Genomic DNA, 23,095 nt, shown 5'->3' with positions numbered 1-23,095 from the left:
AGAACCAGTGTTCACTCCTGGTCATGATGGCGCCACCCTTGATGGCTGGCCTCGGGGAACATGACAATCCAGGTGGAACAGGATATAAATTCACTGCAAACGTGGGAAACACGGGGCTCTCATGGGCAGCCCCCTCCCCTCCCATGGCCCCACAAAAGCTCTTGGGTTCCTCCTGACGGAACTGTGGCTTTCCTCAGGGGGACAGCTTCGGGGCCTCCTTCCGCTGCAATGACTACCACAAGCCCCCCGTCTCGTATTCGCACGGCTCTTGGACTTCATGGAGTGGTTCCCCTCAGTGAGAACCAGAGAAGCCCGGAGCCTCTGGGGCCCTGTCCTGCTCACCCGGCGCCACAAGACCGTCCTAGGGTCTGAGAAGCCCCCTCCTTCCTCCTGAGAGCTAGGCAGGAGCCCCCTGGAGGAGGCTGCCGATCTAGGCAACCCTCGCTGGGTCCCCCTCCTTGGGGCCCCACAATCTCTGGGAGTCAAAGGTGCCTAGAGGGTGGCCTTGTCCAGAGAGCTTGAAAACAAAGGATCCTCGAAAACAAAGGATCCTTTGTTACTCTTCAGGCATTAAGAGTGGCTTCCTTAGGACTCCGAGGGCATTTTATCTTATTTTTGCTTTTTTCTGCATGTAAGCCCTACCATCCAATGCTACAAACATATTTATCTGCGAAGGCCAAAACCTGATCCTTGGAGACCCCCGCACCATGAATGATTAGAAATGACTCCCTTTAAAGGGTCCGCCAGCTACTCTGCAGTTTGCCCTGGGCTGAGAGGTTTCCCAGGACGCAGGACTTGCCGTCTTAGACGGGGAGAGACCAGGCAAACCAGAACTGAGTTGGTCCCACTGCTATTATGAATGTGTCCCCAAGGGAGCGGCCTCCTGTAAGCTCCACACCAGCTCCGTCCCTATTTTTTGTGAACGGACACGCATCTGTGTGTAAAGAAAACCATAAAAATTATTTAAAAAAAACAAAACCACAAAACCTGGCACCAATCTGGGGAGCAGCCATAGATATAATCAGTAGCAGAAGGAAGCAGCCAGAGCGGGGAGACCTCATGGGAAAGGCTGGCCTGGGAGGGGTGCCTGGGGGGGGCCCGGGGGAGGAGGAGTGGGCATGGGGTCTGGTGATGGCTGCTGGGAGGGACCAGGAGGGCTCCACGCTGATCAGGGCCACTTTTTTCCACCTACCTCCTGCCACAGTCACTGCCTCAGTTTGCTCTTCTGTAAAATGGACTTGAACCAGACTGGGACCCCCTCCATGATTTTACAGACGCCTAGAACACGGGAGAGTTGCATGCGCTGTTCGCGACAGCACCCCGAAGCGAGGGAAAGCTGGCACGTGATTTCAGCCTTTTAAGTTTATTTTGCAGAGAACTGTTCAACTGAATCAAACTGATGCTCTTGTTTTAAAATCCAGTGTGAGGGCGCCTGGGTGGCTCAGTGGGTTAAAGCCTCTGCCTTAGGCTCAGGTCATGATCTCAGGGTTCTGGGATCGAGTCCCGCATCGGGCTCTCTGCTCAGCGGGGAGCCTACTTCCTCCTCTCTCTCTGCCTACTTGTGATCTTTCTCTGTCAAATAAATAAATAAAATCTTAAAAAAAAAAATTTAAATCCAGTGTGAAACCACAGCCATGAGCACGTGGTCACAGTAGGGACACCGCACTGTCAAAGGAGCAGGTGGCCGTCTCTGGGACTCATGACTGCACATGGACGGGCTCTCTGTCCATTTGTCTGTCTGCTGGCAGCCCTTTGCCATCAAGGGGTCACGGGCACCGGAGATTCCAGAAAAGTTTGTTGGAGAAAAACGTAAAATCAAGAAGAGTGTGGCTGTTACTTCACTGTGGTTTGTGTTTGCTCAGTTGCGGGGGAGGGTTGGGGGGGCTGCGGGAGCCGTGATTCCCTTGGGGCAAAGCAAAATCCAAGCTCTGGACTGCAGGCTTCCACCAGGATTTCAAAGGAGCCCGGCCCAAGACCTCCTGGTGGGAAGGTGAGCTTAGGGACGCTTCCCCAGCCAAACCCCGGGGCCCTTTTCAGCACAGCTGCTGTGTGAGTCACCACCGAGCAGCTGATCCTGGCAGCACCTTGGGGACCCAAAGAAGGGGCTGGGGGATGGAGGGCAACTGTCCTTTTTTTGTCCCAGCATCAGCTGTCCTGAGCCAGACAGAGGCACCACAGAGCAGGCCACAGCCAAAAGCATGGCCAGATGTCAGAGGAGATCAACGGGGAAGGCAAGCTTGGGGAGGTGGCTGGGCAGAGGCCCCCCGCAGCTCTCGGGACAGCAGCTGGAGCAGGTACACATGCCCAGTAATGGGCTCCAGGACTGGCACATTCAAGCAGGCAGCTGTCTTCTGGTGGAGGCGGCCCCAGCAGCTGCAGAGGCCCCGCTGAAGCCTTGCCGTGCTCCCCGCCTGGGGCGTGCCCTGTGCAGCCAGGAGCACCTGCCACGCACGAGCAGAGTGGGGACAGGAGACAGGTGGCCGAGGGCATTCATCCTTTCAACAAATGTTCATGGAATGACAGCAACACTCGCATTCTCAGCAGCCACCAGCTGAATGTTTATTTTTACTTGAGAAGATAATACACAGTCTTTGTCAGAATATTAGAATACAGGAGTATCCAGTAAAACAGGAAAGTCCCCTCATTTTACGTCTCCAATCCCACCTTCCAGAGATAATCACTATTAAGAGCATGGTGGATGGTCTTCCGGACTTTACGTACTTGCCTGTATCATATACCTGTGTACGTTCATACAGAATATCTTCTAGCCAAAAATAGCATCTCATTGTTCACGCCATCACTGAACACGGTATCACATTTTATGTCTCAGTCCATCCTTCCAGGTCATCCTTTGGGACAGCTCAGTAATTTTCCTTATTACGACCATAACAAGTGATGCTGTCATCCATCCCCTATCGTCCCCTCTCCCAGGGCTGCCGTGAACCCGCCCGGACACACACACTCGCATGAGAGCCGAGCCCCTGCGCCGTGGAGCTCCAGCAGCAGCACTGAGAGACGGGGCTGGCCCGGTGAAGGGTTCCACGGACACCCGCTAATCGGCCTCTGAAAACAACGCAGCACAGTGCCTTGCAAATACGCCACCGCTGGCTTAACCCTTTCGGGGCTCTCGATCCCCCTGAGAAACAAATGAAATCGAAACACCTGCCCATGCACACATTCGGCTCCTGGTGTTTGGGTGTTTGTAGACCCACGGTCCTAAGCCCCAAATAGCACCTTGGGCTAAGAACCCCCAGCAGGTCCGTGAAGAGCTGTGGTAACATCTCGTTCTCCTGAAGGTCACCAGGGCTCCCCAAGAGAGGGCCACCTGATGCGCCTGAATTTCGGGAGGGAGAAAGCCAAAAACTGCCAAGCCCCACTCTGCTCTGCTGGGTCAACCGGGTTATCTGCTTGTACGTGGCCCGCAGGTGACTGCAAATAACGAACCACCGCAAGTCCCCGCGACTAGTGAGACTGGGAAGGGTCACAGGAGGAAAATAATAATGACGTGACAACTACATGAATCCCATCCTGGTGAGTTTCAGCAAACAAGCCTCACACCCATGCCCTGAGAGCTACGAACTGGCCACGGTCTGGAGAGCTGGCAAGACCTCAGGGATGGGGCCTTACCTGCGTTCCCCCGGACCCGGGACCTCACTGCCCCGAGGACACAGCTCCCAGCCCAGTCACTTTCCTGAGATGGGGTGGGGTTCAAATAAAGTAAGAGATGGGGAGACTTTTTTTTAAGATTTTATTTATTTATTATATGACAGAGAGAGAGAGATCACAAGTAGGCAGAAAGGCAGGCGGGGGTTGGGGGAGGAAGCAGGCTCCCTGCTGAGCAGAGAGCCGATGTGGGGCTCAATACCAGCACCCCGGGATCATGACCCGAGCTGAAGGCAGAGGCTTAACCCACTGAGCCACCCAGGAGCCCTGGAAGACGTTTTTAAAAAAGCAAAAATCTGGGGCACCTGGGTGGCACAGTCAGTTGGGCATTTGACTCCTGGTTTCAGCTCGTGATCTCAGGGTCACAGGATCGAGCCTGGAGTTGGGCTCCGCCCTTAGGGCAGAGTCTGTTGGGGACTTTCCCTCCCTCTCCCCCTCCCATCTCTCTCTCACTCAAATAAATCTTTAGGAAAAAATAGAAATAAAAAGGCAAAAACTCCTTTTAAGGAAAAACAAACAGTTGGAACAAAATGAGGGGGGAATAGGCAAAAAAAATAAAATTTAAAAAAAAAAAGGTGTCCATATTCACCTAAAAAATTTTTTTAAGAATACTGGAACATAAGAAAAATTGGTAACTTAGAACTTCATTTAGGATTCGCAGACTCCAGCTGTCCAGACTCCAGTAGCCCCAAACTTGCTGATCTAAGAGAGATGCTGGGTTTTTGTAGCCAAAATTTCCTACAGATCAGTGGTTCTCAAGCGGGGTCCCACCGGGGGACACCTGGCAATGTCTGAAGACATTTTTGGTTGTCGTGACTCAGGGAGAGGCGTACAGACGTCTGTGGGCAGAGACCAGGGACACCACTAAACTCCCTCCAGCACCCAGGATGGCCCCACAACAGAGGATTATCTGGCCCCAAATGTCAATAGTACTGAGGCCGAGAAGCCTTCCTCTCGAGACGACAGTGGAGTGACAGGCCCCAGCCACTGGCTGGAGAAAGGGCCGCTGGGAAGAGCCGTGTGGTGTCCTTGGCCGTCTTCCGCTCCTCTTCCTCCGTCTCCCGTCATTTGTCTCCAACGTGGATGCTGCTAAGAGCCTGTCGGCCACCGTGAGGAAAGACTAGACCCACGACAGGCCACAAACCCCTTCAAAGAATGACAGCCGTGGCTGTAGGACAGACGGGGCCTCGGCTGCCGTGGGCCCAGGCCACTTCCTCCATGGGCAGGAAGGTTTTGGGGTGAACGGTAAAGCAAGGTGAGCAGGGGAGGGGCCCTGGCCCTCATCACATTTTAAAAAAGAGTTTTTTCCGGAGGAAATTGAAACAACCGGGAATCTGTTTGTAAAACCCTTTCTGCGAAACAGCATTAGCGACCTGTGAAAACACGAGCATGCGGAGGTCTGTGAGCGCTCCTGATGGAAGTAAGACGGTCGGGAGTGGGGAATGGCCACCGACCCAGCCCTGTCTCAGTGCCGGCTTGTACTCTGTGTCTAGGAGTCTGTTTCTGTCTGTTGGTTTTATCTTTTAGATTCTATACACGAGTGAAACCATACTGTGTTTGTCTTTCTCTAACTTATTTCATGTTGGGGGCCTAATACCTTCTAGCTCCACAAACTGAGAGCTGTCACAAACGGAGAGCGCTCATCCTTTTTTACGGCTGAGTAATATTCCGTTGTGTATCTATACCTCGTCTTCTTTATCCACGCATCTGTGGATGGACGCTTAGGCTGCTTCTGTATCCTGGCTGTTGTGAACGATGCTCCAGAGCCGGGCAGTGGGGGGATGGGCAAAATAGGCGAAAGGGATTAAGAGGTAGAAACTGCCGGGCATGAAAAGTACGGCATAGAGAATATGTCGATTATATTGTAATAACTTTGTACGGTGACAGAGGACGACTATACTTATCGTGGTAAGCACAGCGTGACATACATAATGGCCAGCTCCTGTGTTGTACACCTGAAGCTCACAGAACATCACTACGTGTGTCAACGACACTTCAATAAATACATACGTCCATACATAAAAGCTTAAGAACTACTTAAAAAACCTGCAGTCTCCTCAAGTTGGGAGGGAGGGTGTTTAAAGAAAAGTATCTCCATTGTAAGTTTAGAAAACTCAAAATTCAAAATTTCAAACTTCAGAAATTCAGAGTTCCAATCAGATCGAGGGGTTCACTTAAGGACGAGTTGAGAGAAGGGATCAGGCCCAGGAGCCGAGTGCACTGCTTGGCCCCGATGGACCCCCAGGCCGACTCTGCACGGCCCCCCACTGCCTCTGAGCCACGGCACACGGTGCCCCCTCAAGTCCTTCACTTGCTTTTCCTTTGTCCTTGGCTCTGCTCTGCAAAGCACAGAGCCAGAGCCTCCCCAGGAGGAAGGCATGGTCCCAGCCCTTCTAGACCCTTCTCATGACGCAAAACAGCTGAGCAAGTGGGAGAGGCCCACATGAGCTCTGAGTCCCGTGGAGGAGGCAGCTGCTCTGAGCAGGCTTCCATGGAGAGAGGCTGGGGCCCCATCGGGCCACGCTTCCTGCTCTCTGACCGGCCCCCCTGCCCTGAGAAGGGCATATACTGAGGAAATCAAAATTCTCGAGGGTCGGGCGCCTGGGTGGCTCAGTGCATTAAGCGTCTGCCTTCAGCTCAGGTCATGGTCTCAGGGTCCTGGGATGGAGCCCCGCATCGGGCTCTCTGCTCAGCGGGGAGCCTGCTTCCCCCTCTCTCTCTGCGTGCTTCTCTGCCTACTTGTGATCTCTCTCTCTGTCAAATAAATAACTAAAGTCTTTAAAAAAAATTTAAAAAAAAATTCTTGAGGGTCAAGCCTGAAAGACCACACGGTGGGGAGAAGGGTGCCGGCCCCGTGACCTGCCTTCAGGAACGCCATGCTCTGGCCACTGCGCCATCCTGCCCTGCCCTGAGGACTGGCCCTGCCAGGGCGGATCCCAGCGTCAGCCTGGGACCTCAGAGGAGCCAGGAAGGCAGCCCTCTGAACCGGCCAATGTCACCATAACAGTAACACCTCACAATTCAGAGAAGCAGAAGCACCAACTCTGCCGGCAAGCCAAGGTGCACGAGGACCCTCTGGCGTGGGCCCGGGGCCCTGCTGGACCTTCCCGCCTGCCCCTCCCAGCAGCCTTCCCTCTCCTCCCCCAGAGGGAGGCCACACTCACCCTGAGCAGGAGGGTCTGCAAATCTTCAGCGTGAGCCCACTGCTCAAAAACACCATCCAAGATCTCCACGTACCAGGAGCCGCTCTTGGTATCCCTCCAGGAAACAAAGCCTGCAGAAGCAGACGGGCTGAGCTTTACTGGGGAGCCCTACCTCCCCCCCATGTGCAGGCTGGAGTGGCCTCTGGACTTGGGCCCATTCACACGGCCCGCAGGAGCGGCCCACATCTCTGCCCGCTGTCCTGGTCAGGACCTCACCTCACCCTCACCACCGCCTTGGGACTCCGGTCGTAATTCCTGCTTTCCCGGCAAGAAGAACAAGGTTCTGAGAAGTCACATGACTCACCCAAGGGCTAAGAAAGGAAGGAGACGATGGCGTTCACACCTGCTACGTGCCAGTCACCATTCACAGGGAGGCACTACCCACCTCAAGAATCCCCAGAATGCCTGTTGAAGTGCGAATGCTATTCCCATTTTAAAGATGAGAAGACTGAGATAGGGCCAAGACAAGGGTGAGGCAAGTGAGGCCTACAAATCCAAGAGCAGGTGCCCCCTTAAATTCTGCCTCCTCAGCGCCTCGCCTGCGTTGCCTCGAGCGGAGGCTCAGGGAGGCCAAGTAACTTGCTTAGGGTCCCTCGGCAGGAGGGAGAGCCCAGACTCACACCCAAGTCTTTCCTTCACAGCACAGCTGGTTCTAGGGCAGAGCGGGGGACCCGCCGGCTGGGAGGAGGAGCCCTCCTGATGTACTCACCCGGGAAAGTGGAGTAGGACACAAAGATGTCACTGGGTGTGGGCAAACTAGACACGGCGTCCGGCTGGTCAAAGGGGCCCGGGCCTTCCTGGAACGGGACAGCGTCTGACTCGGGGTCACTGCCTGGAGTCCTGTCTTCAGGGGAAGCGGAGGCCACCTCAAACCCATGGTCTTTCTGCTCTGCAGGAACCAAAGACAGACACACCACTTATCACTGACACACACAGACCAAAGCTCCTGCTCCTCGCTTCCTGGTGACATCCGGCCTGGCCCAGCCTGAGACCACCCGATTCCCTCTGGACCCAGGGTTCCAGGGCTGAGCAAACCTCAGCAAGAAACAGAAACAGAAGCTTTGCCTTTCTTTTAATTTGAGGCGGGGGGGGGAGCAGGGGAGGGGCAGAGGGAAATGGAGAGAATCTCAAGCAGACTCCCCACTGAGCGTGGAGCCCGATGCAGGACTCGATCTCACAACCCTCAGATCATGACCTGAGCCGAAATCGAGTCGGATGCTTAACCAACTAAGCCACCCAGGTGCCCCCGAACCTTTACTTTTTACTATGACAAAAGTTGTACACATTCATTAGGTAAAAGGCAGGGATGGGGGACAGGGAGCAGATTTTTTTTTAAAAAAGCTGTAAAAACAAGTTCTAAGAGTTACACCCAAGAGAACTGAAAATGGTGTTCCAACAAAACCTTGCATAGCAACGGCATTATTCACAACAGGCAAACAGTGGAGACAAGCTGTGTCCACGACAGACGGAATACACAAACAGAACGGGCTGTACACATCCAGGGGAATTTCATTCTGGCTTGGAAAAGAACAAAGTGCTGGCCCCTAGTGCACCACGGACGGGCACTGGAAACTGGCCCAGCGCAAGAACCAGATGCCAAAGACCATGTAGCTGGTTCCGTGTACGGGAAAGACGCAGAACGGGCAAATCCACAGTGAAGCAAGCAGGCAAGTCGCTGCCACGGACTGAGAGGAGGCAGGCATGGCAGCTGAGTGCTGATGGGTATGTAGCTTCTACTCAGGGCAATGAGAAAGTTCTAGAATTAGGTCAGGGTGATGTGTGCTCAAGAACTCACTGTATACTCACTGTACTGTATACTCTGAAATGGTTAAAATGATCGGCTTTATGTCATTAAAAAACAAGTGGCACTATTCGGTCTTATTCTCAGGGGCGGGGTGGGGGGCGGCCTCTGTTAACAATTGGCATATTTCCTTCCAGACATCTCTCATCTCCTGCCCATCATGTGTCTGCAGAATGGGTCTTACACTTCTCTGGTCCTGGCGTCTCCTCTTTGACCCTCGTTATTTTGTTCTACTATAATACTTGTGCTTGCGAGGCTATCTCAGATCCTCGCAGTGAATCAGAAAAGGCAGCAAACCAGAGGTCACGGGATCTGTAGGACTGTTTCCACTCTCTGACCCTGTACTTTCCCCAGGAAAGAATCCAAGTCATGTCAAGACCCTCTATGCAAAGACATTTGTGGTCACGGGAGCCAAATATTGGATATCCCTTCAACGGCCGGCATTAGGGGAATGAATTAGTGACTGCAGATCACTAAAACGGCACGTTACAGGGCCATCTGAACTAGTGGTGATGAGGACCATGGCGATGTGAAGAAATGTTCATGGGCTAATGCAGGATGGGAAGAAGCAGACTATGCCCACGGGCCACCATCCACGCGCAAGAGGCAGAAACGCGACCGCTGTGTCAGGCTCGCAAGATCCTGGATGATGGCTGCACTCACGTTTTCTGCCTTATCGGTTTCAAAATCTGCACTCCCCCCATAGCTGTGGCAGACCTGGAAACCAGAGGGGTGAGGGCAGGACTCCGGCCACACGTGAATCCAGAGCAGAGCCATCAGGGCGGTGATACGCGGGAGGGAGGTCTCCCGGGATGAGCTCCAGGGAATCCCTGCGGGGCACAGTGGTCTATGCCAGAGAGAAAGCAGCTACAAAAGCAGACGGAGGGCAGAGTGGCCCAGAGGGTCCCTTAGGGAATGGTTTCTGGGGCAGGTGACTGTGACTGAGGCTCTGATGGGAGAGGGAACGGTCCTGGTGGGGGCAGTAGTGGGACAGGCGGACCCTGGGCAGGACAGCAGGTGGGTTTGTGTGGCTGGATCTGTGATGGGAAACAGCAAAGAGGGAAGGAAGTCCCAGTTCACCCAGGGAAGCTGGGGTCCCATCTGCAGGGGGCAGAGATGGGACAAAGATGGTTCTGGCAACCCCGTGTAATAGCCCCAACATCTACTGACCTCTTGCCCCATACATCTGACTCAGAAACCTGGTAATTTGTCTTTGTTTTCACAGCCGACCTTCAGGGGCCAGGATTCCGCCCTGCACATGTTGCCTCTTCCATGGAGACCCCCAAGTCTGCAAAGCCAGGGCTTCTGAGACCTGTGAGAGCTGGGCTGTTCCCTAGCCTCCTCAGGTCCCTGCTTCTGGTTGTTTCCTTGGCCGAGATCCCGGAATGTGCCCTGGGTGTCTGGGAACGACGTGAAGTGGAACTGGAGCTGGGACCTGAGATGGGGGTGGCTGGGGTCGGGGACATTGTGGTGGGGGAGGCTGTAGGAATGGCCTAAGGAGACAGAGGGGGACAGAGGGACCGCCTGGGGAAAGCGGATAAGACACAGTGGGATCTGAAGGGGGAATACAAGAGAGAGACAGAGGAGGAGAGTCAGAGTTAAGGCAGATTTACTTCCCTCACTTCCCCCTAAGAATAAACACACAGGGGTACCCGGCTGGCTCAGTGGGTTAAGCCGCTGCCTTCGGCTCAGGTCATGATCTCAGGGTCCTGGGATTGAGCCCCGCATCGGGCTCTCTGCTCAGCAGGGAGCCTGCTTCCCCCCCTCTCTCTGCTTGCCTCTCTGCCTGCTTGTGATCTCTGTCAAATAAATAAATAAATAAAATCTAAAAAAAAAAAAAAAGGAATAAACACAGCAGGAAGAGGAGCTGAACCCTCTGCACAGAAAATCCACAGCCCGCAGCACACTGCTTCCTTCTGCCTTCTCAGCATGAGCCCCGGAAGTCTGAAGAGGGGCGGCCCCAAAATGAACAGCTCAGCCTCGCAGACGCAGCTCGGCTCCGGCCAAGTGCATGGGGCCGGGTCACACGGTATCACGCTACCCCCTCACGACAGGCCACACCAGTGCCACCAGCTTCGAGGCACGTGTCTCTGCCTTGGGGCATGAGCCACCTCTGACGGAATGGGCGCGGAACGTGTCAAAGGATTTTAAAAACTCTTCGAAATTGTAGCAAAAGTGAATTTTGCAAAAGCAACCCAAAATTCACCAAAATCCGGGGCAGATGTTCAAATGCCTGTAAACAACGGGACACCCCGAGGGCAGTGGACCCAGATTGTGGGCAGGTCAGCATTGCTGTTCTCGGTCTCCCTACCGCCCCCATGTGGCCACCGCGTTACACACACGGATCGGGGACCGCAGTTCCAAAGGCACACATTTGTAATCCCGCGTTCCAGCTCAGAAACCTTGCTGTTCCCACGGAGTTGGGTTTTCTTTGTTGTTGGGGTTTTGTTTGTAGTGGAGGGAATCTATATTATTTAAAATTTTGCTCAAAATTTTGCTATTTCAAAATCAAATAGTCAGAATCCACAGAAAATGTAACCCCGCTGTGGGCTTTGTGCTAGGCTGGAGGGACCCGGCTGAGGGGCAGACGGCCCTGGTCCTGCCCCCGCAAGAGCTGACCGGGGGGCGAGGCCATCTCAGTGTACAAGGCCAAAGTGCTGTAAGTGCAGAACAGAGGCTGCAGACCTCGTGGGCTGGCTAAGGAGTCCGGAGAGTGACCCTGCAGCTGAGAGGGGACAATGAGGAGGCAACGAGCCGAGAGACCAGCTACCTGTGACCTTCCCAGCAAGCTGTGTCCCAGCGCAGCCTTGTCCATGGTTCCCTTGCCCACCTCACCTTTCCCTCTCTTTGCACAAGAAAGAAGAACCATTTGCTTCAGAGCAAGAACGTCAGCTGACTGCCTTTGGGATCGTAATAAAAACGGTGAGTGGGAGCGGATTTCTACAGCCCCAAGAGCAGCAGCCTTTCCACCTTCCTCTTACCATAACTCTGAGGTAACTGTGCTGGGGACGGGGGACAGGGGGCTCCCAGGCGACACGGGGTCCTCTGGGGCCAGGGGGATGGGGAGAGTCCAAGTCTGCAGCTACAAGAACGAACCAGGCACCGTGTTAAGTGCTGTAATATGCGAGATATTTCATAGCGACGCTAGGAGGTTCTGTTCTTATCCCCACTTGCCAAGGCTCCTAGAGATGAACCAGCCCATGTTTGTGCGGGAAGCAAGGAACCATCAGGACTGAACCTGGCGTTCCCAGTCACTCATGGTCCAGTTACGGGCATGGGTCACGACCATGACCTGATGCAATTCCAGTCAAATTATAAATTCCAGGGGGCAGAGACCCTGTCGATCCTGTATCCCCAGCACCTAACGCACAGCCAGGTATCACAGCTCACAGTAATTTTTACTCAATAAACACTTATCAGATGTCATGTGACCAGAGCCTGCTCTCCTAGACAACCCACGCCCCTTCACCTGACCCCACCAACGTGGAACAATATGGGACAAATGAACACATTCAGAAGAATATACTGCTGGGGCGCCCGGGGGGCTCAGCGAGATAGGCAAGCATCCAACTCTTGGTTTCGGCTCAGGTTGTGATCTCAGGGCCCTGGGATCGAGCCCCACATCCGGTTCCCCACTCAGCGGAGAGTCTGAGTGTCTCCCGCTCTCTCTGTCCCTCCCCACCACCCCCATGCGTGTTCTCTCTAAAATAAATCAATAACTTTTAAAAATATATATGCTACAGGTTATGATCTCGGGGTCCTGGAAATACACCCTGCACTGAGCGTGGAGCCTACTTGGGAGTCTCTCTCCCTCTCCCTCTGGCCCTCCCCACCCCCTCCTATGCTGTCTTTCTTAAAAAAAATACACACACACACACACACACACACACACACATATGCACATATGTTTACGTATATGTATGCATATATATACATTTATGTATACATACACACATAATATTACTGAAATCTCCAATACGTGGGCCCTTGGGAATTCTAATAATTTGGCTCTGGCCTCCGTTTCTCTGGGACAATAGAAAGAAGGTCTAGTTGAGGCAGGTTGAAGGAATGATAAGGAAAATGAGGGTTTTTTTTTCTCTCCCCTGCTTTGTCATTGCCAAGTCTCTGGAGTTGAAGCTGCCGGAGCTGAAGGAGCCCCAGAGGCTCTAACCTCCACAGGCCGGACAAAGCTGAGGCCTACTCGAGACAAAGGCAGGTGCAGCCGTTCGGGCAAAGGGGCCATGTCTGGGACCCTCTGACCGCCGGGACAGACCCCTTGGGCATCGGGAGGGGCTGGAGAGAGGAGGCGGGGCGGCTCCTCCCAGTGGAGTCACTGGCGGGGAGACTGAGGACCTGCTTACCCCCACCGCAGGCCTGGATGAAGAAGAGCTTGGGCTTCCCTCCCAAGCTTGGGCAGCCGGCTCCATTGAAGATGTTCACAATTCTCTCAATGGCCACAGGACATCCATCCGAGCCATAAACAGCCCCTGGGAACTGGCGGTGGCTGGCCTAGGAGACCAAGAATCCTGGTTACAAAACCAAGAAGTTGGTGTAGGAATCCAACACACTCTCCAGTGGCTTTGTGGGGCCAAGCGTTTAGAAGGTCCCAGCCAGGGGCACAAGCCTGACTCAGACTGAGGTTGGTTCTGGATGGGTCTAGCCAATCTACATTCTGGAGGTCTCAGACTCACGTGCCTAAAACAGCCTAACTGGAGAGTGCAGCCAGTTTCTTCTAGATTGGTAGTTCTCAAACTGTGGTCCCTGGACCAGTGGCATCAGCATCACCTGGGAACCCGTAAGGTCTCCTGAGTCCTGGGCTCCCCCAGACCAAACTCAAAATGTTGGTGTTAGGGACCAGCAATACGGTCTTCCAGGAGCCTCTGATGCAGCTAAGCATTGAGAACCACTGTTCTGTTCTTCTCAGACTTTCTGCATATGGGGCCCTTCAAAGTGCAAGCTCTCCATGAAGAGGTCTGGGGCAAGGCCTGAGAGTCTGATTTCTCGTGAGTTCCTGGTGAAGACCGTGCTGCTGGTCTAGGGGTCACACCATGAATGAAAAGGGGGCAGCCCCTGCCCAGCTACAGGCCGGAGTTTCGCTCTGTGAGGATGTGGCCTAGGAGGCCAGACCACTGTGCTTTTTCCAAGAGAAGCTAGAAAACCCTGATTTCTATGACAAAGCTCCCAGTTTTGAAAACACTATGCAACCCCTGCGGGACTACAGGCCTCCTTTCTGATCTGTCCAACCCTCACACGAAAAGATGACTAAAGGACCTGAGGCCCAGGCAGGGGGAGGGGCTGGGCCACAAGGACCCAGCACATTAATGGCCAAGGCCAGAGTGGATCCCAGCATCCTGACACCCAGCCAGCGGCAAAGGGCCTGGGACCATGGCGAGCAGGACGGAGGGAGGAGCTGGGAGCTCCCGTGTGCTATGCCCGGCTCTGAACGAAATCCAGGGTGGGAGCTCTGGTGAGCAGAACCTCCATCCCTCTCTCTCCCAGATGGCTTCTCCCAGGAACATGGTGCCCTCCCAGAGGAGATGACAACTCCTCAGAGGGCCAGATGGCTCCCAGGAAGCCAACAGGGGAAAGCCAGGGCCCCATGGCTCTTCCCACAAAGCCAGGACCCAGGAAGGACCGGGGCTCCGTCATGGCCTCTCAGCTCAGCACCGCGGGGCCGCTGCCCAAGGAGCCAGCACCTCTACCTGACAGCCGTGGGAGAGGACGACCACCACGCAGCAGTCCAGGGCGCTGTGGTCCCGCCGCGCCAGCTCCAACAAGGCCTGGACCATTTGCTACGAGAGAAGGTGGCCGATAAGCCAGAGCACGGACAGATCGGGTCCCCACGCTGGGCCCACCTGGGCAGAGCACTTCCCCTGCTCCCGCGGCCAACACTGCCATAAGGACCGCCCTGACAGTCACAAGAGCCACCGTTCCTGGCGACAAGGTGCTGGCCTTGGGCACGGCTCATTCACTCCTCACAGTGACCCAAGGAGGTGAGTCCCCTTCCGGCTGTCCGGACGAGGAAGCCAAAGTCCAGGAGACGCACGGGAGGACCCGTCTTCAACCGGGTCGCCCGGAGTCTGCGACCCGACCCGGGACCCCCCGGAGCCACGCTGCCTCCGCTGGTGCTCCAGTCTTCAGGGCTCGTCTCGGGGAGTCGCTGGGCTTCATTTGGTGGGTCGCGGGACCCTGCCCCACCCCGCCCCCACCTCTCCCCGCAGACCGCGACCCTACCTTGGCCGTCAGGTCGCACTTCACCTCCACCATGAAATGCAGCAAGTGGAAGCGCTGACGCAGCTTCTCACAGTCGATGTTGGAGCCGGTGCGGGCCATGAGCCTCGACTCGAGGCAGAAGTTCACGTTGTTGATGATCAGGCAGTGGCCGCAGGGGTCTGCGTTCAGGGCGTAGGCCTGCCCAAGCACAGGGACCGGTGTCAGCAGGGCACTCGCTGCCCCCGCTCAGGAGAGAAGGCGAGCCCCCGGTTTTCATGCATGCAGCGGGCAGTCTGGAGAGAGGGGATAGAAGAGGGGTCTGCCCTCTCTCTGACAGGGCATTCTGGGGCAAAAGCACGCAGACTGCAACCCAGACGGGCGTGAGCGGGTGCGGGAGGGCACACAGAGAGCTGACCTGGGAGAGAAGACCAGTTCCCACAGCAGCACTCAGCTTAGAAATCCAACACCCAGAGGCATTCGCCCTAAAAGGACCGGACAGATGGTCCATCCAGGGGAGCCCCCGAGAACCGTGTGGGTGGCCCCTGCAGCAGACAGACCCGTGGCCCGGCCCGCCCTTAGGACGGACACCACTTCCCAGCCAGGCTCCCCCGGTCCCCAGGAATCCTCCCTCACAGCAGCCCGTCCTTTTTGTCACAGTGCTTAACACCATTTAGACCGAGGTTATTTCTTTGTGTACGTGGCCTCTGCTAGGCTGACGGTCTAGCACAAGGACTAGAAACACAAGGGATCCACTCCCAGGACCGGCACGCAGGACTCACACAACAAGCGCTGTGAGTGAGAGTGACTCGGTCCCACAGCCGATTCTGACAGCCGCCTCACGTGAGGTCTGAGCCCCCGACTTCACAGACAAGGGAAGAGCAGGGAGGCTTGGACAGTCGGCTCCGGGAAGAGCTGTGCCAGCGCCAGGGAGCTGTAGAGGGCCTGGGACCCTCCCGCCAGCTGGGCTCGGTTCCCTGGGCTCCCGACACAGCTGCAGAGGGAAGGATCTGGGATGTGCAGAACAGAAGAGCCCAAAGCCAAGGCAGCTGGCCCCAGGTCACAGGAAGACTCACCAAATCAGCATTTTGCTTAGAAATCTCCTGAGCGCCTGGAGTGAGAGAGTGAGAGAGAGAGAGAGAGAGAGAGAGAGAGGACATGAATGGCTGGCCCAACAGGGGCAGGGCAAGGGTCTTTGAATACAGAAGAGCAAGAATTTGGGGAACATCAGGCAGTGCTAGTGGGAGACCAGGGGCACGGCCACCTTGCAGAACGGCTCAGAAGTCTCCAGGGAGGTTGAACACACCTACCCTCTGACCAGCAATTCCATTCCCAAGTACAGACACAAGAGAAATGAGGGCGTGAGCAGAAAACAACTGGGCTGTGGATGATCACGAAAGCTGCATTCTTTTTCCTTAAAGATTCTATTTATTGGGGCACCTGGGTGGCTCAGTGGGTTAAGCCTCTGCCTTCGGCTTAGGTCATGATCTCAGGGTCCTGGGATCGAGCCCCACATCGGCCTCTCTGCTCAGCAAGGAGCCTGCTTCCCCCTCTCTCTCTCTCTGCCTGCCTCTCTGCCTACTTGTCTGTCAAATAAATAAATAAAATCTTAAAAAAAAAAAGATTGTTTATTTATTGGAGAGACAGAGAGAGGGCATGCGCGCACGGCAGGGAGGAGAAACAGTGGGAGAGGGAAAGGGAGGAGGAGACTCCTCGCCAAGTGCAGAGCCCAACACAGGGCTCGATCCCAGAACCGCAAGATCATGACCTAAGCTGAAGTAAGATGCTTAACCAACTGAGCCACCCAGGCAACCTCACAGAAGCATTACTCTTTTTTTTTTTTTTTAAAGATTTTATTTATTTAACAGAGAGAAAGAGAAAGAGAGATCACAAGTAGGCAGAGCGGCAGACAGAGGGAGAGGGGGAAGCAGGCTACCTGCTGAGCAGGGAACCCAACGCAAGATTCGATCCCAGGACTCTGGGATGATGACCTGAGCCGAAGGCAGATGTTTAACCAACTGAGCCACCCAGGCACCCCTAAAGCCTTATAGTCTTAATGCCCAGAACTAGAAACAATCCAAATGTTCCTCAACAAGTTGATGGATTAAACAATTTAGGAAAAAAGCCATACGTGGGAATGCTCCACAGCTGAAAAAGAACAAGGTACAGACACGTACAACGCTGTGTTGTTATGCCAAGGAAAGGAGCCAGAAGAGTATACGTGACGTGATTCCATTCACATGAAATTCTAAAACAGAAAAGCATAAGGGAAGCTCGAGGAGAACAAATACTTCCTTCTGTAGAACCCGTGGAGCCCAGCACCCAGAAAGTCCTCAGCAAGTATTTGCAGAATGAATATATGAGTAAAGGTGATCATTTTTCCTTCAGTGTCAAATGAGTTTTCATTTCGATTAGCAAGAAGTCCACTGACCATCAGCCTGTAGAGTAGTAGGATTTTTCTTCTTCTTAAACAAAGAGAACTTGGTGGCTGTCTCTGAGTTGCCGTGCAAGGTGAGCGGTACTGGAGCCTATTCTCGTGATCCCACAGTTGTGCCATTCATTGCTGACAGAGGGCTGGGACCCCTCGCTGGGAACTATTCTCTCAAGAGTGTTAAAGCCACGCCAGAAAAGCATTCACGTCCATTTTTTTAACTGGAAGTGGTTTTACCTGCCTGAAGAATCCTATAGTTCACAGCCTTAAATCTGGATCTATCACTCATTTCCAAAATACTGCGGCACCCCGACAATATAACTAGTATCCACAACTGAAGAATTCTTTCATTCCCTAAATTTGATCCACAAAGCGAGAGAGGGACATCATCAAAATGGCACAAATAAGAGTGTTCTACTAACTTCCCTGACAATGAACACCAATTTTGACCACCATCCACAAGTGAGACTGCCTTTGTGGAAGTCCAGGAACCAAGCAGAGATGTTCCAAAACACCGCTGGTACAGAATAATCCAAGATTGGATGCACTGAAGAACCCAGTCAGCAAGGACTCTTTCAAATGCAAAGCCAACACATGACTTCAAGAAACATGAGAAATCAAGGAAATAGGACACCACCAAAGGAGCACAATAATTTTCCAGAAACTGACCCCTGAGAATAGAAACCTGCAATGTGCCTGACAAAGAATTCAAAATCACGGTCTCAAGGAAGCTCAGTAAGCTACAAGAGTATACACAGAGACAATTCAACATCATCAGGAAAATAACACATGAACAAAAGAGATAGAAATCATAAAAAAAGAACCAAACAAATTCTGGAGCTGAAGGATGTCATGAATCAAATCAAAAATGTAACAGAGAGCATCAATATCAGACTCGATCCTGCAGAAGAACGAATCTGTGAAGCAGAAGACGAGTCTTTTGAAATTATCGGCAGAGAACAAAGAGAAAAGAACAAAGAAGATGAAGAAAGCCTACATGAACTATGGGTTATCTTGAAAAGGAAAGTCTATGCGTTATTGGGGTCTTGGAAGAAGAAAGAGAGGGAGAAAGGGGCAGCAAGCTTATTTAGAAAAATAATGGCTTATTTAGAAAAATAAGAACTTCCCACACCTGGGGAGAGATCTGGATATCCAAGGTCACTAACCTCATAGGTCCAACTACCCACCAACCACTCTCTTGGTACTCACAGACATCACTGAATTGTCCAGAACCACTGTCCACTGGCCTGGGCATCTCTGGTCTGAGAACCTCTGGCCTAAGCTTGGCTGGCCAGAACTGCTCCGGCCCCAGCACCACTGGAGTGAGTTTTCCCGGAGTTGGCTTTGACGGACCTTGCTTCCCTCTGAGATCCTCTGGTGTGAGGCCCATTGCTCCAACCACCACAGGCATGGGGTTCCGGGGTCTGACAGCCTCTGGATTCTGCTTTTCTGCTTGCCGACGTGTTCTCAGGACTGAAGCCAGTTTGTTCTGGTCTGTGTCCTCTAAGCAGGAGATGAACAAAGGAAGGGCCTGACTCCCTCGGGTCTCTAGATCTATGACGAGCTGCCTGGCCTGATCGCTCCGAGACCCCGAGCCTGCATGCTGTTTGGAAAGAAAGACATGGCACTATTATCCACACAATGTCCTGTGACTCTCACTTTGTCCCTCCCATTTCCCATCTAGCATAAGTCTAAGTAATTGGGCACGTGGGCAAAACTTGAGCCTACAGTTACACTGACTGTAACCCGTCAGCCTTAGCTTATGTATTCATTCAGTATTTTGGAGGCATCTCTGATGAGCCCAACACTGTGCTACGTGCTGAAAATACAGCCGTGGACATTATCAGTCCTCAAGAAGCAGACATCTAGCGGGGGTTGCAAACACACGAATCAACAGTGACACACCAAAGAGAGAAGTGTCAGATGGGAAAGCACATGAGCCTAGGAGGGGCCAGGGGAATCCAACGCAGACTTGGGAAGCAAGGGAGGCCTCCAGCAGGGGATGTAAAGCTTTGCTGAGACCCCAGAGAGCATTAGGAAGTGAAGAGTGAATTCAGAGAAATGAGAAATGTAAGCTGGAATGGGAGACAGTGGTGTGGGGTGAGGCCTTTGTGTGTGCACACCAAGAAAGCTGTGAGGAGCCACTGGTGGCTCAGTGGGTTGAGCCTCTGCCTTCAGCTCAGATCATGATCTCAGGGTCCTGGGATTGAGGCTTGCATCAGGCTCTCTGCTCAGCAGGGAGTCTGCTTTCCTCTCTCTCTGCCTGCCTCTCTGCCTACTTGTGATTTCTCTCTCTGTCAAATAAATAAATAAAATCCTTTAAAAAAAAAAACCTAAATAAATAAAAATCTGAATTTGTCGCTAACATTTAAAATCAGGGAATTTAACATCAAAATCAGGATTTTCAGCTTCTCTTTAAAAACCTGGCAACACAGGGCCAGCATTCTGGAATGACCATACTGAGCTGGAGCTGGGGGGTTGCCCACCGCAATGCCCACCCATTGGGCCTCTGTGGGCATTTGAATTTGTATCTGAAGGCACAGAGATGGCCTTAAACCATTTCCACTCTTTAGTACAGGCCACAGAGCAGATGCCCATGAGACTTCATTTAATTTATTATTATTCACTGATAATTTTTCATATGACCCTTATCCTATTAAAGACTTCCTCACTAGGTCAGGCCAAGTTCCTGGATGATGGAGTTTGAAATGGACACTCGGTCTGTAAGAGCCCCCAGGGAAGGGGCCTCTGGAAAGCCACTCACACCTCCTGGATCCCCCCTGCTTTTAAAGAGAACCTCGCATGTTTCTTTTCTCCATTCCCTGCATCAGGCCCCTCACCTCCAAAACCCCTTAGGAAACATAAACTTAGCACAGGAGAGGCTGGCCAAAGTGGGCAGGGCACAGACAACTAGGCCCTGACTCTGCACCTGACCTTAGAGTTCCACATCCATTAGCTCATTTGGTTCGCACGCTACTACCGTTGTAACCCAGTTCAGAGTCCAGGAAACTAACGTTCAAAGACGATCAGTGACTTAGCCAGGGACCCAGGCAGTGTGACCCAAACCCTCCACGCTAAAAGGAACAACACAGGCCTCCTTCCCGGGCAGAAACACAGTGCTGCTGCAGCCAACGGGGCCTGCTGGCGGGGCGGGGCGGGGAATCACTCTCTCCAACCCTGGAAAAGGCGTTTGGGATGGCACGGTTCCGCTGGACGAACCAGTGGGCTCAACGCCGCGAGGTAAAAGGGGGGGTCCCACAGGATGATTCCCCAAAGAGGATGGGTACTGGGGGCACAGATCGGAAGGAAAGAGCGGGAGCTCGGCCTTAAAGTCATCCTGGGGCTTCAGCAACCCTCTCCGCGCGGCCCCCCTGACCCCAGCTGGGACGTGAAGTCTGCGCGCGGAGCGGGAAACTGGGCGCACCTGAATGTCCTCGATCATGGCGGGCGTGAAGAGCTGGCGGGTCAGCAGAACGTCCCAGAGCGGGGCCACCTGCAGCTCGTTGACCAGCTGCACCCGGCACCGCCGCAGGATCTGCCGGTCCGCCTCGTCCATAGCAGCCAGACGGCGGGAACCCGGGCCGCCTCGGTCAGCTTCCGGGCCTCGGCCGCCGCGCTCCGCCCGCCACCCAGGAGCCGCCTCGGGACAGGCCCCCGGGTTGAGCCCTGCCCCCGCATCACCACTTGGGCCCCCTGGGTCCCGCCCCAAGGCCCCGCCCCGGCGGCCCAGCCTCCGAGCCCCGCCCCCAGGACACACCCCCGTGCTGCCGCCCCGCCCCGAGGGCGTACCCTGCGTCTCTGCCCCGCCCCCAGTGCGCACCCCTAGTCCGCGCGGCCCACCGCCAGCCAGAAGGCACCACCACTCCGCTTTTACAAAAACTCGGGAGGCGGTCACACTGCTGGTAAGCGGGACACCCATACCTGGAGCCATGGTCTGTCCCGCCCCATTCAAGCCCCTCACGGGTACGGTGTCCTCTAGCCCCCTCCCCACCTGTGATAAAACTGTAATTCTCCTGCCCCAGTCCCGTGCCCAGATGTCGTCGTTTACTGTTCCAAACTCGCCTGTCTCATCCAGCCAAGGTCTTAAATTCCCCCTCTGCCCTCCCTCCCACCCTAGTACCGCCTACAAAGAAAAAAAAAAAAGAAAAGAAAAGAAAAAACACCCAAAACTGGCAGAAATCTACTCTCTGAACTCGCAGTTTGTACAGCTCACTTCTACATTTCAAAAATAATTGCTCTTGTTTATTGAGCATTTGCTAAGTCTCAGCCACTATGCTAGTCACTTGACGTTGCTTTATCTCCCTTGACTACAATCCTACCGAAGGAATATACCAAAAAGTGTTCCTTTCACCCATCTTGCAGACGGGGCTCGGGGAAGTGGTCTCCGTTCAAGATCCCAGAGGTAGTAAGAGGCACAAGGCGGTCAAAATTCAGACCTGAACCCGACTCAAGTCCACCTTAGAATCCATTCTCTGAGTCTCGAAACCCCAGCCCCATTCATTCGTTTATGCCACAAATATTTGTTAAGATCCTGCCCGTGCTGAGGTCTACGCAGGCACCGAGAAGATCTAGGTGAACACAAGGCCCTACCCTTAGAAGCTTACATTCCAGTGGGAGGAGACAGATGATGACAATATGAACAAATATAAGAAATAGAAAAAGATAATATAAAGAAATAAAAGATACAATGTGTTGGTGACCAATGCAAAGAAAAAAAATTTTTTTTCAATAACAGAAACAGGGCGGGGGGATATGAAATCTCTGTCTTTTTATCCCCAAGGAACCTATATCATTGGCTCAATGAAAGTGTACCTAATTCACCTGTGACTTCCCCTCTCCCTCCCCGCCACACACACACACACATCCCTTTCCCGTGCTGAGGCCAGTCCCTGGCACATTCTAAGGCGGAGCTCGCTTTGGTAGGTAAGTTTGGGAGTCCTGGATTCCAGGCGTTGGGCAAGTCCCTGCCTCTCTCTGGGCCTCAGTCTCCCCATCAGTATAAGGAGGAGTCGGACTAGAAAGGCTCCCCAAGGTCCCGTCCAACTCTGACGCTCTAGGATTCTATGAATAGGGTTAAAGAGAACAGGGACCAGCTATTGCTTCCCCACCCTAGCAACTGTTGCCAGACGAGGGCCATCTCCTGGTAGAAGGGGAAACTCCTCCCTGAATCGGGGATGGCTTTGGGGCATCCCATCATGCATCGCGACTCCGCCTCTCTAGGAGGCACGTTTTGGCCTCTTTGGTCACGATCATCCCTTTGGATCCAGCCAAAGAGCGCGCCTCGTTCCTATGGCAACCGCGCCAGGTCCACGCGCAGACGGCGGGTAGCAAGGGTCAAAACAGATGCGCAAAGTAGAAGTCCTCGACCCGTTCAGTCCTCGCCTTCGGTGAGCCGAGCCTTTAAGTGTCACGTGACCCCTCCCGCTCGTTCCCGCCCCCCTCCCCTCCCCAGGTCCCGGCCAGCGCTGGTGCGGACCGGAGGCTCCCGGCCCGGCGGACTAACTGGAGCACCGACGCCGCAGCCGGTTGGGCTGGTGCCCTTTCCCGGTAACTCCTTCCCGGCGTGACGCGCGGAGCCGCGGACGCGGCGGGGCCGGGCAGGCTCGGGGATCTCCCGTCAGTTCCTCCTCGTTCCCGGTTCCCCCGGGCCCGGGGGAAACTGGGAGCCGACAGGGCCCTGCCCAGGGCTCTCGGTGGGCGGCGGGGGAGGCGGCCGTCTCCTGGAGGGTTGCGACCTCCGGCGGGAGCTCAGACCTGGAGCGTGCCTCCTGGAGCCGCTACCTGGAC

The 23,095-nt window shown here is 54.0% G+C and overlaps 2 protein-coding genes across 3 annotated transcripts in view; one reads left to right on the top strand and one right to left on the bottom strand.

Annotated features, from left to right (window-relative positions):
• Positions 1-3,742: 3,742 nt before the first annotated feature.
• CASP9 (caspase 9) lies at positions 3,743-21,030 on the bottom strand. Of its 2 annotated transcripts, XM_080801357.1 has the most exons (9): positions 20,733-21,030; positions 18,518-18,911; positions 15,954-15,988; positions 14,902-15,078; positions 14,370-14,459; positions 13,029-13,176; positions 7,576-7,755; positions 6,828-6,937; positions 3,743-5,036 (listed from the first exon to the last, which is right to left on the bottom strand). In XM_080801357.1, exons 1-9 carry the CDS (start codon positions 20,862-20,864, stop codon positions 4,947-4,949), a joined length of 1,356 nt encoding a protein of 451 aa, XP_080657483.1. In that variant the 5' UTR covers positions 20,865-21,030; the 3' UTR covers positions 3,743-4,946. The 2 variants fall into 2 exon arrangements, with proteins under 2 accessions (XP_080657483.1, XP_080657484.1); XM_080801358.1 differs by lacking the exons at positions 3,743-5,036; positions 6,828-6,937 and adding an exon at positions 7,082-7,177 and having other exon boundaries at positions 20,733-20,940.
• Positions 21,031-22,758: 1,728 nt separating this feature from the next.
• The window catches only part of DNAJC16 (DnaJ heat shock protein family (Hsp40) member C16), a 40,088-nt gene continuing 39,751 nt past the window's right edge, over positions 22,759-23,095 (top strand). Inside the window, exon 1 of the mRNA XM_080803084.1 lies at positions 22,759-22,855. The gene's annotated coding sequence lies outside the window, so the exon portion shown is untranslated. The remainder of the gene's footprint in view (positions 22,856-23,095) is intronic.

The sequence above is a fragment of the Martes martes genome (genome assembly GCF_963455335.1).
Source record: "Martes martes genome assembly, chromosome: 4".
Lineage (NCBI taxonomy): Eukaryota > Metazoa > Chordata > Mammalia > Carnivora > Mustelidae > Martes > Martes martes.
Note: the sequence above shows the minus strand (reverse complement) of the source record. Positions and strands in the feature narration are given on the sequence as shown.

What these genes read in the sequence shown, in the direction of transcription:
- CASP9 (XM_080801357.1), bottom strand. Translation starts at nt 20,864, where the DNA reads ATGGACGAGGCGGACCGGCAGATCCTGCGGCGGTGCCGGGTGCAGCTG. An exon ending in TGGACAATTCAGTGATGTCT is followed by an intron (nt 15,989 to 18,517) that starts GTGAGTACCAAG and finishes CTCTCACTCCAG; the next exon opens with GCGCTCAGGAGATTTCTAAG. An exon ending in CTAAGCAAAATGCTGATTTG is followed by an intron (nt 15,079 to 15,953) that starts GTGAGTCTTCCT and finishes GTGCTTGGGCAG; the next exon opens with GCCTACGCCCTGAACGCAGA.